This window comes from Aegilops tauschii, chromosome 6, assembly GCF_002575655.3.
Source record: "Aegilops tauschii subsp. strangulata cultivar AL8/78 chromosome 6, Aet v6.0, whole genome shotgun sequence".
Lineage (NCBI taxonomy): Eukaryota > Viridiplantae > Streptophyta > Magnoliopsida > Poales > Poaceae > Aegilops > Aegilops tauschii.
Window position 1 is genome coordinate 2256260 of NC_053040.3, and position 14816 is coordinate 2271075.

At 42.9% G+C, this 14816-nt stretch overlaps 1 protein-coding gene across 2 annotated transcripts; it reads right to left on the reverse strand.

Moving 5' to 3' along the window:
• Positions 1 to 2693: 2693 nt before the first annotated feature.
• Positions 2694 to 8014, reverse strand: LOC109780638 (LEAF RUST 10 DISEASE-RESISTANCE LOCUS RECEPTOR-LIKE PROTEIN KINASE-like 2.3). Of its 2 annotated transcripts, none has more exons than XM_045229486.2 (4): positions 7248 to 8014; positions 5185 to 5223; positions 3803 to 4862; positions 2694 to 3707 (listed from the first exon to the last, which is right to left on the reverse strand). In XM_045229486.2, exons 1-4 carry the CDS (start codon positions 7906 to 7908, stop codon positions 3602 to 3604), a joined length of 1866 nt encoding a protein of 621 aa, XP_045085421.1. In that variant the 5' UTR covers positions 7909 to 8014; the 3' UTR covers positions 2694 to 3601. The 2 variants fall into 2 exon arrangements, with proteins under 2 accessions (XP_045085421.1, XP_045085422.1); XM_045229487.2 differs by having other exon boundaries at positions 6055 to 7942.
• Positions 8015 to 14816: the final 6802 nt, after the last annotated feature.

The window sequence follows — 14816 nt, forward strand, 5'->3', positions numbered from 1 at the left end:
AGCTGGTTCTCTGTCCTGTTGAAATCGACCGACATCTTTCCTTCGTCCACGTACTCTCTGATAAAGTGGTAGCGGACATCAATGTGCTTGCTTCTGTCATGGAGCACCGGATCCTTGCATAGGGCTACGGCAGATTTGTTGTCCACAAGAAGCATCGGCACCTGGAGATCTTCACCGGTGATCTCCACCCACACACAATGGCAGGCAGCCGCGATGAACTCGGCCTCACATGAGGAATGGGCCGCCACCTTCTACTTCTGTGACAGCCAATTGATAGAAATATCGCTGATGAAGAATATCGCCGCCGACGTGCTCTTGTGGTTGTCGATGTCGCCGGCCATGTCACTGTCACTGACCTGATGAGCCTGACCTCATCTGCTGGTCGGCGAGGGAAATGACAGCCCAAGTCACGCAGCTGTAATTTTGACATTTCAACACACCTGAACTTGATCTCGAACTCCATCTCCATTAATATCTGCATGAAGGCCTTCTTCCGTGAAAAGACGCTGAACATGGTAATCACAAAAAAAAAAACAAGTCAGAGATGATTATAACTATAAGATTTTGTTACATAAACATAAAGTTTATCAATACACATGAATTACATCTCCCTTGGAAGGAACAGGCTTGCTCAAAAAACTCAATGTATACATACATACAGTACTGTCAAACATTCAATTGGCGCTAAAAAATATTTGTTTAATCTCCATAAACATCAAGATGTCAGGTAGTTTACCAGCAGTTATTGCCTTGTAAAAAAAATGGCAACCAGCCAATACCTCCCTATAAGAATGAAGTAATGAACATGTAGAGCGTAAAAATTAATCAGACCCATTTCAAAACCAGGATTGGTTCTTAAGAAAAATCTCATTAGCTAATATGTAAGAAATAGCAGAGTGCAAACAGCAAAAAACACAGAGATCCATCATTGGGTATAACTAGTGATTGTATAATGATTTGGAAAAATTACATTGTTACAGCATCCTCGAGGCAAAGGCTACAATACTATGGAGAACACATGACGATGAAGTACATTAACTACTAACTAGGAATGATCCCAAGTTCCCAGCAACAGGAGACTAATCACAGAGATATTATCACCAGGCCATCAGTTTGGATTCATGCACCACTGAGCCAGGGAACGGCAGATGCCAAACAGAAAGACTCATTTTAAGTATATCACTAATTTGATCATAAAATAGGCATGAATAATAACCTGTACAGGGACTCCCTAAAGAAGTATACACAGTAATTTTGGTTATAACTATCTACAACATAGTTAACGATTCAAGTACTGTTGATATCCAGAATAGTCACTCAAGCATGCATCCATACTATCGAGACTTCAAGATAACCGCACTAGTTATGAAATTGCGACAAACAGAAGGTAGGTGCATTTAATATTATAGCAGTTATATATAGATCATATATCATAACAGAAGGTATGCTGAGCCAAACAGATCTTCAGCTTACATGATCCCTTTGGATACTCTATAAGTATCTTCCTTCCCAGCTGGATTGTGTTCACTTGGCTTCTCCTTAGCATTGTAGCCTTCCCAGCTGGATTATGTTTGGGCTTGTGCATGTTATTCACAACATTTTTTTCCTTGTGTTTCTGTAATTGTTTCCTTTTATGCTTCCTAAAATGTGCAGGTTGCAGGGGAGTATCCTCTCTCCTATCCTGAAAAGGCATGAGGTTCAGTTATGGGTTAAAATTACCAAAAAATACTTAAACTGAAATGTAAGATGACAGGTACGTGGGGGAGCCGACGTGAGTGTTTGGATACTCTCTCTTAGCCAATGGTGAGGCATGATACCAAGAATTTTATTCTCAAATTCCCAGCATGCGCACTGCCAATTTATAGGACACATTAGGTTCCAGTAACCAAAATAATACTCCTATATAAACACACACAGCATCTCTATAGGTTGTACCCAAATCATACTGCCACTTTGATTAGAATTGGTATTAAGATTTCTATGTAGGCCACCTCCCAAGTCCAAACATAATTTGGGTTAGTGAGATATCAGCAGCACTCCACCGGCTTGCTTGTCTTTGTGCCTGGTGTCGCTTCGCACCGCCGTTCACTCCACCTCGTGGCTAACCGGTCTACATAAAAAAGAAACATACCTGCTCATAGTGGACCCAATTCATACACATTGTGCTGGTCAAAGAAAAAAAATGAACATCGGTGGCACTTGCAGAATCTAGAGGGGACACAATCTGGGACCTGAGCGTGACCATGATACCTTTCTTTTGCTTATCATTACAAGTTTCATTTCTCAAGCTTATCTTAAGATGAAATATCACATGAAGCATTGATTCTTGAGGTGGTTAGAAGCTGAAGTGAAATGATTGATATATTTCCAAACAATGCAACACAAAAGCAGAATTATAATAGTATGTTTCAACACCTAACCACATGCTATAGAATCATGAACAAGAATTAATTGCAAACAGAACATTTCAATGAAAAGTTGTTCAGAAACAGCTAGCTCTTGTAAGCAAATCATTTGTAACTTGCTTAGTCAATAAGGAGGATAATTGGCCTCATTTCATCGTCAGCTTAAGAAACAACATATAAACAGGAAGAAATGTATATTTGTAAATGCCAGTATTAAGAAGACCACCAGGCAATCTCTACATAAAAGAACTCGATAAAGTCAAATCTTCAAGTCAATAAACAGAACTATTGAGTAAAAAGAGAACCACCATATAAAGAGGGGATATAATCCAATATTGAGTTCAAGAATACACAAAGAGCTAGGCCGATAACACATACTGCAGCTCGTGTGGATACAGAGAGCTAGGCCGGTAAGAAACACCACCACACTTGACACCTCTAAGATAAAAGGCTAAGTGCTCACAGCATAACACCGGGGATCTAGTTAATACATACAACAGCTCATGTAGGTACGGAGAGCTAGGCTGATAAGAAACACCACCACACTCAACAATAAACCATCAGGTCAGATGAAAGGCAAGGCATTCATAACATAACCGTCTAGTGTCGGAAAGAAGGAATGTTGAACAAGAGTTTGCTTGAGCACATATAGAGTAGAATTGAGGTCTCTGTGTTGGAAACTGGCAATCAACTTGCCATCGACATCAACCTGAAACAACCATCCGTTACAGCTGACCAGCAGGAGTAACTCACCGCCGTCCCCAGGTACAGCCATCACACCCTCTTCATGCCAAGAAGATTGACACTGGCGGCTGATATCCGCAACGGGCAATTCAACTCGACGCACGAAATCCCAGACCTCGCCTTGGTAGTCCTGTATCACCCAGATATCAATGGCCGTGTCTTCATCATTGGTAAAGATGTACACCGCCAGCAACAAACATTTCATGTCCTTCCAGGCTGTAACCAGCGTGGGAATTCATTATGCGTCAATCTTTACATGTTCCACAGACAAAGTAATAACCTTCTAACTAAAAACAATGCTTTTGATTAACGGAACTTCGATAATACATTTATCCGAGTTTGTTTGTTTCAGGTAGAGCCAGCTTTAAATCAAGTTTGTACATAAGTGAAATATGTTTAATGATACACCATTGAACTTTGTTGCTTTGCCGAATCTAGTGCATGTTGCTTTCTCAAAGAGCTGGCAACAATTGAATGTTTTTTGAATTCACAAGGATCTTGTCTTCAGAAATGGTATAACTTGCACTTTGTACACTCATATTGTGTGCTGAGTCGTCACTGGAACAAGACATAAATGTGTACGTCAAGTTATTGAAAATATCACTTCACTTAAACTAAATAAAGGAACATAAATATGTGGATAAATATCTTACAGTGGTCCATGGAAGTTTTGCTTAGGTGGCATGTCCAGTTCATCCAAGCTTCTTTCAAACATTTCTAGAACTTTGGTTATGGTAGGGCGAGACATAGGTACTACTTGTATGCACCACAAGCCAATGAAGGTCATCTTTTTTGCTATTTCCTCAATTTCACTTCTGACTTCACATGCTCGCAGTCCATCATCTTGACAAAGGTGGTCATAAATCCAATCTGGAAAATATTCTTCGCTCGATTTTTCAGCCACCGATTTCACATTTTTCCTGCCCCCAACCATCTCTAACAACATCATTCCATAACTATAAACATCTGACTTGGTTGAAACAACACCAAATGTCCGAGAGTGAACTTCTGGAGCAATGAACCCAATTGTTCCTCTAGCACCAGTCATTGAAAGCTTGCTCTCTTTTGCATGACACAATTTAGCTAGACCAAAATCAGCAATCTTTGGGCAAAAATCCTTGTCTAGAAGGATATTTTGTGGCTTGATATCAAAATGAACGATCCGTGTATTACAACTATGGTGCAAGTATTCTAGGCCACGAGCAATCCCGATTGCTATCGCATACAGCCTCTCCCATCCTAAAATTTCTTTGGGGTTCTCGGAGTAAATATACCTATCCAGGGAACCATTGGGCATGTACTCATATATAAGAGCTCGTTTTGATCCCTCCAAACAAAACCCAAATAAGCTAACAATATTAACATGAGAGGTTCTCCCAATGCTCATAACCTCATTCACAAAATCATCCCCATTTCCTTTGCAGTCATGCAAGAATTTCACAGCAACAAGTCGATCATCATGTAGTCTTCCTTTGAAAACCACACCATAACCACCCTTTCCAAGCTCATGATTGCTAGAAGATGTTATCTTCATTACCTGTGAGTACGTGTACCTTTTGGGGGCTAGTGATCCATATGATAATATCATGGCCTCGTAATTCCTTTCAGTGCCGCTGCTAGTCCTTTTGCTGCGAGACCATGGTCTTTTCCCCTTAGGATGCCTCATCATCACACAAACGCATAGAAAGAGCAAGGCTGAAACTGCTGATGAAACTGTCATTGAAGCAGATGTTATATAGACAGTTAAATTTGTAACACCATCAGTAGTTTCAAACATGTAAGTTGTCCTTCTGAAAGAGTACGAGGCGGAAAAAGTAGGAACAAGGTAAAGGTCATAGATTTGCTTGAAATTGACCAGTGTTGTATCATGCCCGAATAGAGAGTTGCTTGTTTTAAATTTTAATCTTAGAAACAAAGTTCAATGCTTATAGGCAAGATAAAATTATAAAACTAGTAACATAGAAAAACATTATCCCTGATTAATCAATCACATTTAAATGATCATATACGAAAATATTGTGAAAGTTTATCATACCTATTAGTATTAGTATCCTTTTGCTAATCCTCTTGATACCTGAAATATCACATAATATTTAGTTCAACAGCAACATGTCCATGGTAGTACGATATCGGTTGGTTTCTTAAAAGGAAGCACGCGCACGCGCCCACCCCCCCCCCCCCCCCCCCCCCCCACACACACACACACAACATCTGACAACGAAATATACAAAAAAAAGGTAGTGAAGTGCCTGAATTACATGTCTATCTTTTGTTTTCATTTCTAGATGATTGTAGGAACAGTGATGTATTTGACTTTTTTGGACTGTGTATATTAGAAGGTAATAAGGAGTTTTGGAATGTTAATCTACGTCACTAGTATCGTGTCGTGCAGTCTAACAAGTGCTGCACCTGTCCATTGTCGCCGGCTTATCAATTTTTTCTGGTGACCGCAAAATCCTGATTGGTAGATATATATTTGTGTGGAGTGCACAGATCGGAAGGACCGTGCCATTTCCCCACTAGCAATGACCGACTGTGACAGGTCACACCTCTCTTTACTCTTGCTAGGAATAATATATCCATATCTCACTAGTCATTTTGTGCTTCAAAATATCTGACTAGTCATTTTAATTAGATGTACTTCATATTTTCATTTCAAACCAAATCTATATATATGCTCAAGCTTGTTTGAATATGGGACTGAGACCGCAATGGCAAGCGATTTCGACCATCTAGACTAAGCAAGAAAAAAATTCGTTGATGCATTTGATCCTAGTATATATGCATCTAGCACATGGCGCCCAGTAGCTGCCCAGAAAAGTATTTTATGGATGTGTGCATCATGTGATGTAGAGGCCGGGGTAATCCACTCCTTTAAAAAAAAATGATGACAGAGTGAGCTCACCACTACCAGCAGGCGGCTGCCGCCATGTCAGGAGGAAGCCATTGCTGATTAGCCCCTCATAATCACTTGCGTTCGCCTCACCGGATGCTGCCAGTACCGGAAGGAAGATAGCATTGCATCCCTCTAAAGCATAGCCGCCGTCCCTCTCACTGTAATGCCCTCCTGTGCGGACAAAGGTGTTGTTGCGGCATACCGTCTCCGCGAGCCCTGCTCGCCTTACGGTCTCCAACGGCGGCGCCTTGGTGCAGTTGTAGAAGATGATGTTCTGATTCAAGTTGCTAATCGAGAACGGATGCCCAATTTTGGAGGAGGTATTTGTCACCGGTACATGGCAGCCTGAACTTTCGAAGTCTCCTAGCTTGTGGATATCGGCGACGAGCAAGGAACCGTTGCTGTAGAACATGTTGAGGATCTGGAGCCCGAACCCGGGCTCATAGTACCAAAGGTACGGGGTGCCGTTGGTGCAGTGGACCTGGAAACCGAGTTGAGCGCACCTGTTCTCCTCCAACACCGAGACGAGCCCGAACGGAGAAGAGATGGTCAGGTTGCCGCATCGCTCGGGCAAGCAGCCTTCTTGTGCTTGCGCGCCAGGTTTAATGGCTGCGATACAAGAGAGAGATATGCACAGAAGCAGCAACAGGCGGCTGCAGGTTGGGGACATCGATCGGAAAGATAAGAGTTCTGGTGAAGTGGCGACCTATTGCGTTGCGTGGATTATATGGTACCAATACAAATAAATGGAGGTGAGGAGGAGGGCCCGTCGGTAGAATGTGTCCATACAGGGAGCTGTCAAGGAAGGGAACCTTTGCCCTCGCCACACGTGAGTGAGTGGTTACCAAGGTTTCGGATTCTGAAGGAAAAAAATCTCATGGGGTACCGATCGAGATTTCTGGTTACCACCGTGGTTTAAAACAAAACTCGATCAACATTCAGCCAAATTCAAAAGTAGTGGACGTGGTCACGTCGGTAAAATTTTTGCTGGGTAAGATGATTTCTCATGGAGTACCGAGATTATTCATGGTTACGGGGCGGCAACCAAATTTAATTTTCAGCCCAGTAACCAAATCCTTGGTGGTTACAACGACAAGAAACAGCACACGGAGGAAGGAGTAACGGAAATGTGCAAATTAAGTAGTGGACGAGAATGGAACCGGCCTAATACTAGCAATTAATTATTTGATGAGTGAGCTTACCACTACCACCAGCGGAAGGCAGCGGCTGCCATGTGAGGAGGAAGCCATCGCTGATGAGCTCCTCGTAGTCTCCGGCGTTCGCCTCGCCAGACGGCACCAGCACCGGCACGGCGGTGGCGTTGCAGCCCTCCAAAGCGTATCTGCTGTTCATCCCGCCTGTCGCGTTGTACCACCCTCCCGCGCGGACAAAGGTGTTGTTCCCGCACATCGTCTCCACCAGCCTAGCTCGGGCTGGCGGCGGCTTGGTGCAGTTGTAGAAGATGAGGTTCTGGTTAAGGGGGCTTATTGAGAATGGAGGCCCAATTTTGGTGGCGGCGTCGGCCATAGAGACATGGCAACCTTGGTGGCTCGAACTGTTGAAGTCCCCGAGCTTGAGGATGTCAGAAACAACCATGGAGCCGTTGTCGGGGAAGATGTTGAGGATCTGGAGTCCGTATCCAGAGTGGTACCCGAGGTACGGGACACCGTCGGTACAGTGGACCTGGAAACCGAGCTGCATACATGTGTTCTCCTCCGACCCTGAGACGAGCCCGAACGGGGTAGCAATGGTCAGGTTGCCGCATCGCTCGGGTGAGCAGCCTTCTGCTTGCAAGCCTGGTTTAGTGGCTGCGATAAGAAAGAAAGATACACACAGCAGCAAGAGCAAGCTGGCTAGAGACATTGAAACTACTACTGCTGCTGCTACTACTATTATTACGATAGGAGATCTGGTCCTGGTGATGACTTAGTACGTACTCTAGGTGGTACCAAGACAAATGAATGACAGTGAGACGGGGGAATGGAGGATAGAATTCTCAAAAGAGAAAAATCATTCAGGAGACAAATTAATTGATGTGGACTAAGATTGACTTGACCCAAGTGTGCTCAGCACCACTCAATTTCCAAGGGCAACGTGTTGCAGGGGAGAAGGGAAAAACGTCTGGCTGGCTACATGTCAAGGGCTAGGGTTTGAGCGGTCCGTGCTAACTGTATGAGAGACAGAAGGGTATATGCACACGAGTAATGCTACATATACATAGAGTTACACGAGATTTACAAACTAATGAGTTTTAATTGGAGATTAAGGGGAGGAGGGGTCCACCCCGTAAAAATCAGGGGGGAGCGGGGAAGAGGCGGGAGAGGTTAGTTAGAAAGAAAGAATTCTAATCAGCATGTAATTGCGTGTAATTCTTTGTGCGTTTTGCATTATTGATATGCACACAGAGGCAAGATCAATCTTGTGGGGGGACATTGAAACGGCAGTGCCATAGTACATAGGAGATCAGGTTCTGGTCGGGACTTGTGTGGATGTTACCAAGACAAATTTAACTAGTAGATGTTCATTGGCAAAAATAAAATATAAAAACTGGTAGATTCTTCAGCAGTTGGATTCTTCTGAAGATTTTTTTTTTTTTTTTGCGGGGCTTCTGAAGATATTTGTCCAGCACAACCCATGGGATGACAGTCTTGACCAGTCAATGAGGTGCCGCAGCCAAAGAAAGCGATGATTACAGGTAGCATGGACAGAGACAATTTGATGCGCTCGTCACTGGTCACAAGAGTGTCTTTGTCTTCGGTTGATGCATTTGCTGTTGTTTTTAAAATCCTGACTTGTGACATGCTGGAACCCACAAATACAATAGTTCTCCATTTCTCGTCCAAGACGATGCCCCCAAAAAGGAGGACGGCCTGAAGCCTCTATCATCGTTCAATCCCAGAATCTCAGATCTAGGGTTTCCCCCATAGCAGCCGGAACGATGTGACGATGATTGGAACCGACGATGCCTCCGACAAGGAGATGACGCCCAAGACGCCGCCATCGTCTGCCATGACCGAGGTCGACACGGTTATTACCGGCATTCGCGCAACTCTGAACCAGCATCTGTCCGGATCCGCACTGAGCCACACCGTGATGGCGCGTGCAGCCGCCGGATTCCCGATAGGGAACGCTCCTCCCTAGCCGACCCCTCATCGCACCATCGGTCGCCCGCGAAAGTTGACGTCAGATCTGGGTGGGATCCAAATCCACGGTCGCCGCCATGCCCACCAGCGCCAGAGAAGTGGGTTCCCGCTAGCCATAGCGGCCTATGCCAGCGGCAGCATCGGGAGGGAGGCCGAGTCGTCATTGGCTGCTGGCGGCGCTTGGGATCGCCACCTGGGGAGGCGTCGGGAGGGGCTACGGGGTCCCGTATGACATTAATCTATATCCATCATAAATCTCGTCAGGGCCCAAACAATATTTACTCATAACTTTTTGTCGCCAGTCCAACACAAGTCATGACTTTAGCACTTCTGTCTGATGTGTGAGACATATGTGTTATGCTCCTGTCATTATAAAGAAGGTTTTCTTTTTACGAATTTTCAGTTCTGAACTTACGTTTGGGTCAAGCCAGTTATCTATTTGCTACAATTGATCTCATGTGCATCGCAAAAAAAGAAAGATCTCATGTGAGAACATATCAACCATCGGACTTCCCCATTCGGCATGGATGGTGAGCTGTCTCAAAAAAAAAATATTACATTCGGACTTCTGATCTTAACAGCTCTAAACATTTTGATCATGTATTTCTCGATTTAAGCCCATCTTCTTTAGCGGGAATGATTTAATCCCAGGTGTGAAAACTGTTGCAGCTCCCAACTAAAAAGTCTCGGTTGGCCCAACAGTGATGCTAAACTATCCTGGGCTTAAATTGATTCTCCAACTCTGGACAGTAGGATGGATATTTCTGAAGACCTGACCATTCCTTTGTATCCAAATATTCCAACAGCCAAACATAACTACTTCCATACCAAAGTTGACTGGTAACTCTGCCTTAGCAAGCAACGTTTCTTCAAAATTGGAGGTACCTCTTTTTCTGTTTGGTAGCAGGGTGTCCCAGCAGCTCTAAGAAAAATTGCAGCCCCGGAGTAAATAGTGCAAGGTTTCTTCAGTTTGCTCTACACGGTTTGGGCAGAATGTATTGCCTAGATGCATGCCCCTTCTCACAAGCATGTTTCTTGTGTTGACCCTGTCATGGGTTATGAGCCAGAAGAAGATCTTATGTTTGAGCCTACTTGAGGAACCCAGATATGCTTAAAGAAAATGTTCCCCTCTTGATTCCCAAGCAAGTGATTGTACATTTTCATTGATGAATAGCTGTTTCTTTGGCCCAGACATTGACAAGATTGTTTGTATGTTGAGAATAGCTTTAAGTGTGTTTTCCACCAAAATGATCCTTCTCTTTTTTCCAAAGGTGGGCCAGAGGAATAATAGAATTCCCAAATAAGTTTTACCCAAGATAGATCTACCGTGTTTAAGAATTTATGCAAATTTGTCGTAAGCAGGGCTTTATTGTGCTCCAAGATGTTTAAAATGCCTAGGCCTCCCTGTGTTTTTGGTTTGATGATCTTGTCCCAAGCAACTAAGGCCATGCCCTTTTCCTCCATTCCAAACTTTCTCCATCATAAGAGAGCATTGTAGAGCATCCCGGGAGCCTTCTTTCAATTATTTGCATTATTGGGTGGAGATCTTCCATTTTGGGGAGAGCATAATACTCATTGGTAGCCCCAGGTAGGTACAAGGGAAACTACCTTGCTAACATCCAAGGATTGCAAATAGGCCAGGCAGCTGCTCATTGGGAATGTTGATGGGCACCAATACTGATTTGCTATAGTTCACGGTGTGGCCAGTATAATCAGCATAGTGCAGAATGAGATTCTTGAGTTGTAAAAGTTGTGTAGGGTCAGCTAGAAGGACTAAAATAGTGTCATCAACATATTGTATGATTTGAAAATCGTGACATGACTGTCTGAGCAGTGGTGCTTGGATGAGATGTGATTTCATGGCTTCATTACAGATGGATTGCAGAAGATCAGCAGCCAGAACAAAGAGCAAGGGGGAAAGTGGACCCCCTTGCTTTACTCCTCTTTTGGAGTGAAAGACTTTACCAGCACCCCATTTAGAAGAATTGAGGAAGTTCCTGAGGAAAATATCATCTTCATCCAGTTGATCCATCTGCCCCCAAAGCCCCTGGCTTGTAAAATTTACAGAATGGTGCTGTGCTCAATGAGGTCGAATGCTTTTTCAAAATCCAGTTTGATCACAACAACTGGTTCTTTGGTTTGTTGACATTGGTGAAGGTATTCAAATGCCCAAGCAAGGCAGTCCTAAATGGTTCTACTTTTAGAAACAAAAAAACATACTGATTGGGGTGAACAACTTTGTGATGATTTTGATAGAGCACTTTAGCAGTGAGATGGGGCCTAGGCCCATCTCATCACTTTGCAAGTTGAATGACTGGCTCAAGCTTCAGATCAATGTTTTGCAGGAACAAAGTCTCCTCCTCTTGATGTGCATCGGGGATAACTAGCTTAGAGGCCGGGAGGTCATGTTTCATGACCTCATCATTTGCTAGCATTGCCACTGTCATGTTAAGTTCAAAATCTGCCACTGGCTTTGAAGGGATAGCAGTGTCCACAATCTCAGGTACCACAACAGGTATAAAGCCATGAATAACAGGCTCAAGGTCCTTGGCTGGCAAAGGAGCAGCATGCAAAATAGGTTGGTGGGCTTGGATGGGCTGCAACAGCATGTTCAGGTCTGGCAGCCCATTTAGAATGTTCTGGGCTTGCATTCCTCATTTAAGTGTCCCATTCCCTCCATTTCCATCTGATCTTTACCCACCGCCATGCTCTTCACAGCGGAGGCGAGTCTCCTGATTAGCGGGAGCTTTTGAGAGATCACCTTTTCTTTCTTTGGGAGGAAGAAAGAAAAAGCAAACCCCTACTAGTGGTTCATGGTTAGGAGATCTGGTTCTTAGTACATGGAAGGAATGGCGGTGAGACATGGAATGGAGGATAAAATTCTCAAAAGAAAAACAAAAACTTTACACTTACGGACCACTCCATACAGACTCTCCCCTCAACCAATCTCTCACTAATCCTCCCCTGATTTCGGAGTGGCCCCTTTCCTCCCCAATTAAATGTTCCCATCTCAATCCGTAAACTACTAGGAAAAGGCCTACTAGTGGCGCACCTGTTTTGACTACTAATGGCGCACTACAGGTGCGCCACTAGCATCACGCCATTAGAATTTTTTATTAATAGATACTAATGGCGCACCACGCAATGCGCCATTAGTATATCCCAAGGTGCGCCATTAGTATGTCTGGCTTACTAATGGCGCACCACATAGAAGTGCGCCATTACTAACAATATTTTTTCAAAAAAAAATCAAATTTTTTTTTAAATTTTTGTTTTTGTTTTTTTCTTAATCTCGAGTCAATATGACTAATCTCAAGTCAAATCACACTTTGTGGTCAAACTCCCCGGAAGGTCACCCATCCTCACACTACTCCAACCCGAGCACGCTTAACTTCATAGTTCTATCCAACCCCAGCACCAGCTCACTTCACATGCACTTGTTGATATATCTATCATATCAATCCTATTAAACCTTGTTGATGTCTAGGACTTTGCTCATGTTCATGAGTGTGATGAAATTTTGAAAAATTATTTCAAACTTCCCGGTCATATTACGTATCATATTTTGAAAAAAAAAATTAAACCAATTTTTTTTCTGTTACTAGTGGCGCACCTAGCAAATGGTTCGCCACTAGTAAGTTTGAATTTTTTTCCATTTATCCCCCCTCTAGATCTTAAAAGTCCCGTATCTTTCGTTCTGTTAGGTTTTTGGGGATTTTGAAGATGTTGAACGGGGTTCCCTGGTTCAAATCGATGTAACTTTTCGAGTAGATGATTTTTCATATAGAAATTTTTTTAATCCGAGTTCGTATGCAAAAGTTATGCCCATTTTACTAAATTTCAGAGAGATTTTGCAAATAAAGTCGAAATTCATATTTGTAATTTTCGCAACAACTAGACCACATATCACATGGGAAACTTATTTTTTTTATTTTTTTGACATTTTCATCATTTTCTTTTATTTATTTTTAAACTGAAAAGGCGGTCCAGGGGGTGCAAATAGCACCAGGGTTACTAATGGCACACCTGGTGTGTGATGCGCCATTAGTAGTTTTGAAAAAAAATTATTAGTAATGGCGCACCAGTGGACAGTGCGCCATTAGTAGTTTTAACTAGTAATGGCAAACTACTAATGGCGCACTGCCCACTGATGCGCCATTACTAACTAGTAATGACGCACTATTCTATGGTGCGCCATTAGTAACAAATTTTTATTATTATTTTTTATTAGTAGTATCTGGTGCGCCACTGCTATATAGTAGTGGCGCACCATATATCTGGTGCGTCATTAGTGTCCATATCATCTATAGCCCTTTTCCTAGTAGTGGTAACAACAATTCCGTAAAGTTTCCCTGTAGATAGATGTAGCAAAGTCTTGACCATTAATTGATGAAGTGATGCGATGTGACTTCTAGAGGACTAAGATTGACTCGACCGAAGTGTGCTTAGCACCACACTTTTTTCTTTTTCTTTTTTGCGGGCGTGCTTAGCACCACTCAATATCTAGGAAAAGGGCAACGTGTTGCAGCCGACATAATTGCCTCTTGAACAGGGCACTACTGAAAATCGGCTGAATGCCAAATGTATCACGTCCGCCGTCTGGCCTTCTCGCGCCAAAAATTGCTCGATGTGATTTTGGCGCCTATTTTATTAACAGCTCCCGCTAATTCGGTTCGCTTGTTAGTGGGGGTAGCAGAGGTCCGTTGGATGGGAAAGCAGTGAACGAACAGCCGATTTTTGCCCGTACGGCAGTTCTGCCGTGCGTGAAGGCACGGCAGACGAGCCGCGTCCAACATGCTAATAGGGGAAATTCAAACATCTTTCGGCAATCTGAAGTGCTTAAACATGCTCAAACTTTCCCACAACGATCTGTCGGGAACCATCGCATTCAAACTTAATGATCTTCAGCAACTTAGAATGACCTATCCTGCAACCATCTCCAGGTGGGGGAAATACCAAGAAATGGTGTATTTGAGTGTAAATAGCATAAAACTACTAGTTTACAGGTTAGGGTTTTAAAAAATTACCAGATTTTAATTTTTCTCAGAAAGATACCAAACGAGCGGTCAGCTGTTTCAAAAAACCCAAACCCGCGGTGACTAGTGATCTAACCGTTTTTCTGACGAGCTGGCCCCACCTGTCAGACCACGTGGACACGCGTGCTCACGGCGCGGCCGTTGTGTGACACACGGATAATTAAGCTACAATAATCGCACGTTAACGATGTCACGTCACCTTGGTTATTGTTGCTAATCTCGCGTTAGTTCGAAACCGATTATAATTCAAAATTCAAAATCAAGCAAACAATAAAAGTTTTCAAATATTAATACTAAAATGTTCAATAAATTGTAGATAAATCAGAGGCTATGATAAAATTGTAAACAACATTACTGAAATTTTATAAGTGGCTTAAAACAACGTCAAACAGTGGCTGAAAACATTATTTAATAACCTTTTTATTAATACAAAATAAATATGAAATGATATTTATCTCAAACTAGTTTTTGATGGTAGGATATATTGTGCTGTGATTAGTGGTCCAGCTCTCATATTTTACCAAACTCATTTGGTGCCCAAACAATTAGTGAAAACAGAAAAGAAAATAAAGAAAAAGGAAAAGAATAAAAA

Excerpts from the sequence above, each read along its gene's own strand:
- LOC109780638 (XM_045229486.2), bottom strand. The coding sequence starts at position 7,908 with ATGTCTCTAGCCAGCTTGCTCTTGCTGCTGTGTGTATCTTTCTTTCTT. Across the intron at positions 5,224-7,247 it reads GCCTTCCGCTGGTGGTAGTG|GTATCAAGAGGATTAGCAAA; the intron begins GTAAGCTCACTC and ends GTGATATTTCAG. Across the intron at positions 4,863-5,184 it reads AAGGATACTAATACTAATAG|TTTCATCAGCAGTTTCAGCC; the intron begins GTATGATAAACT and ends CTTCAATGACAG.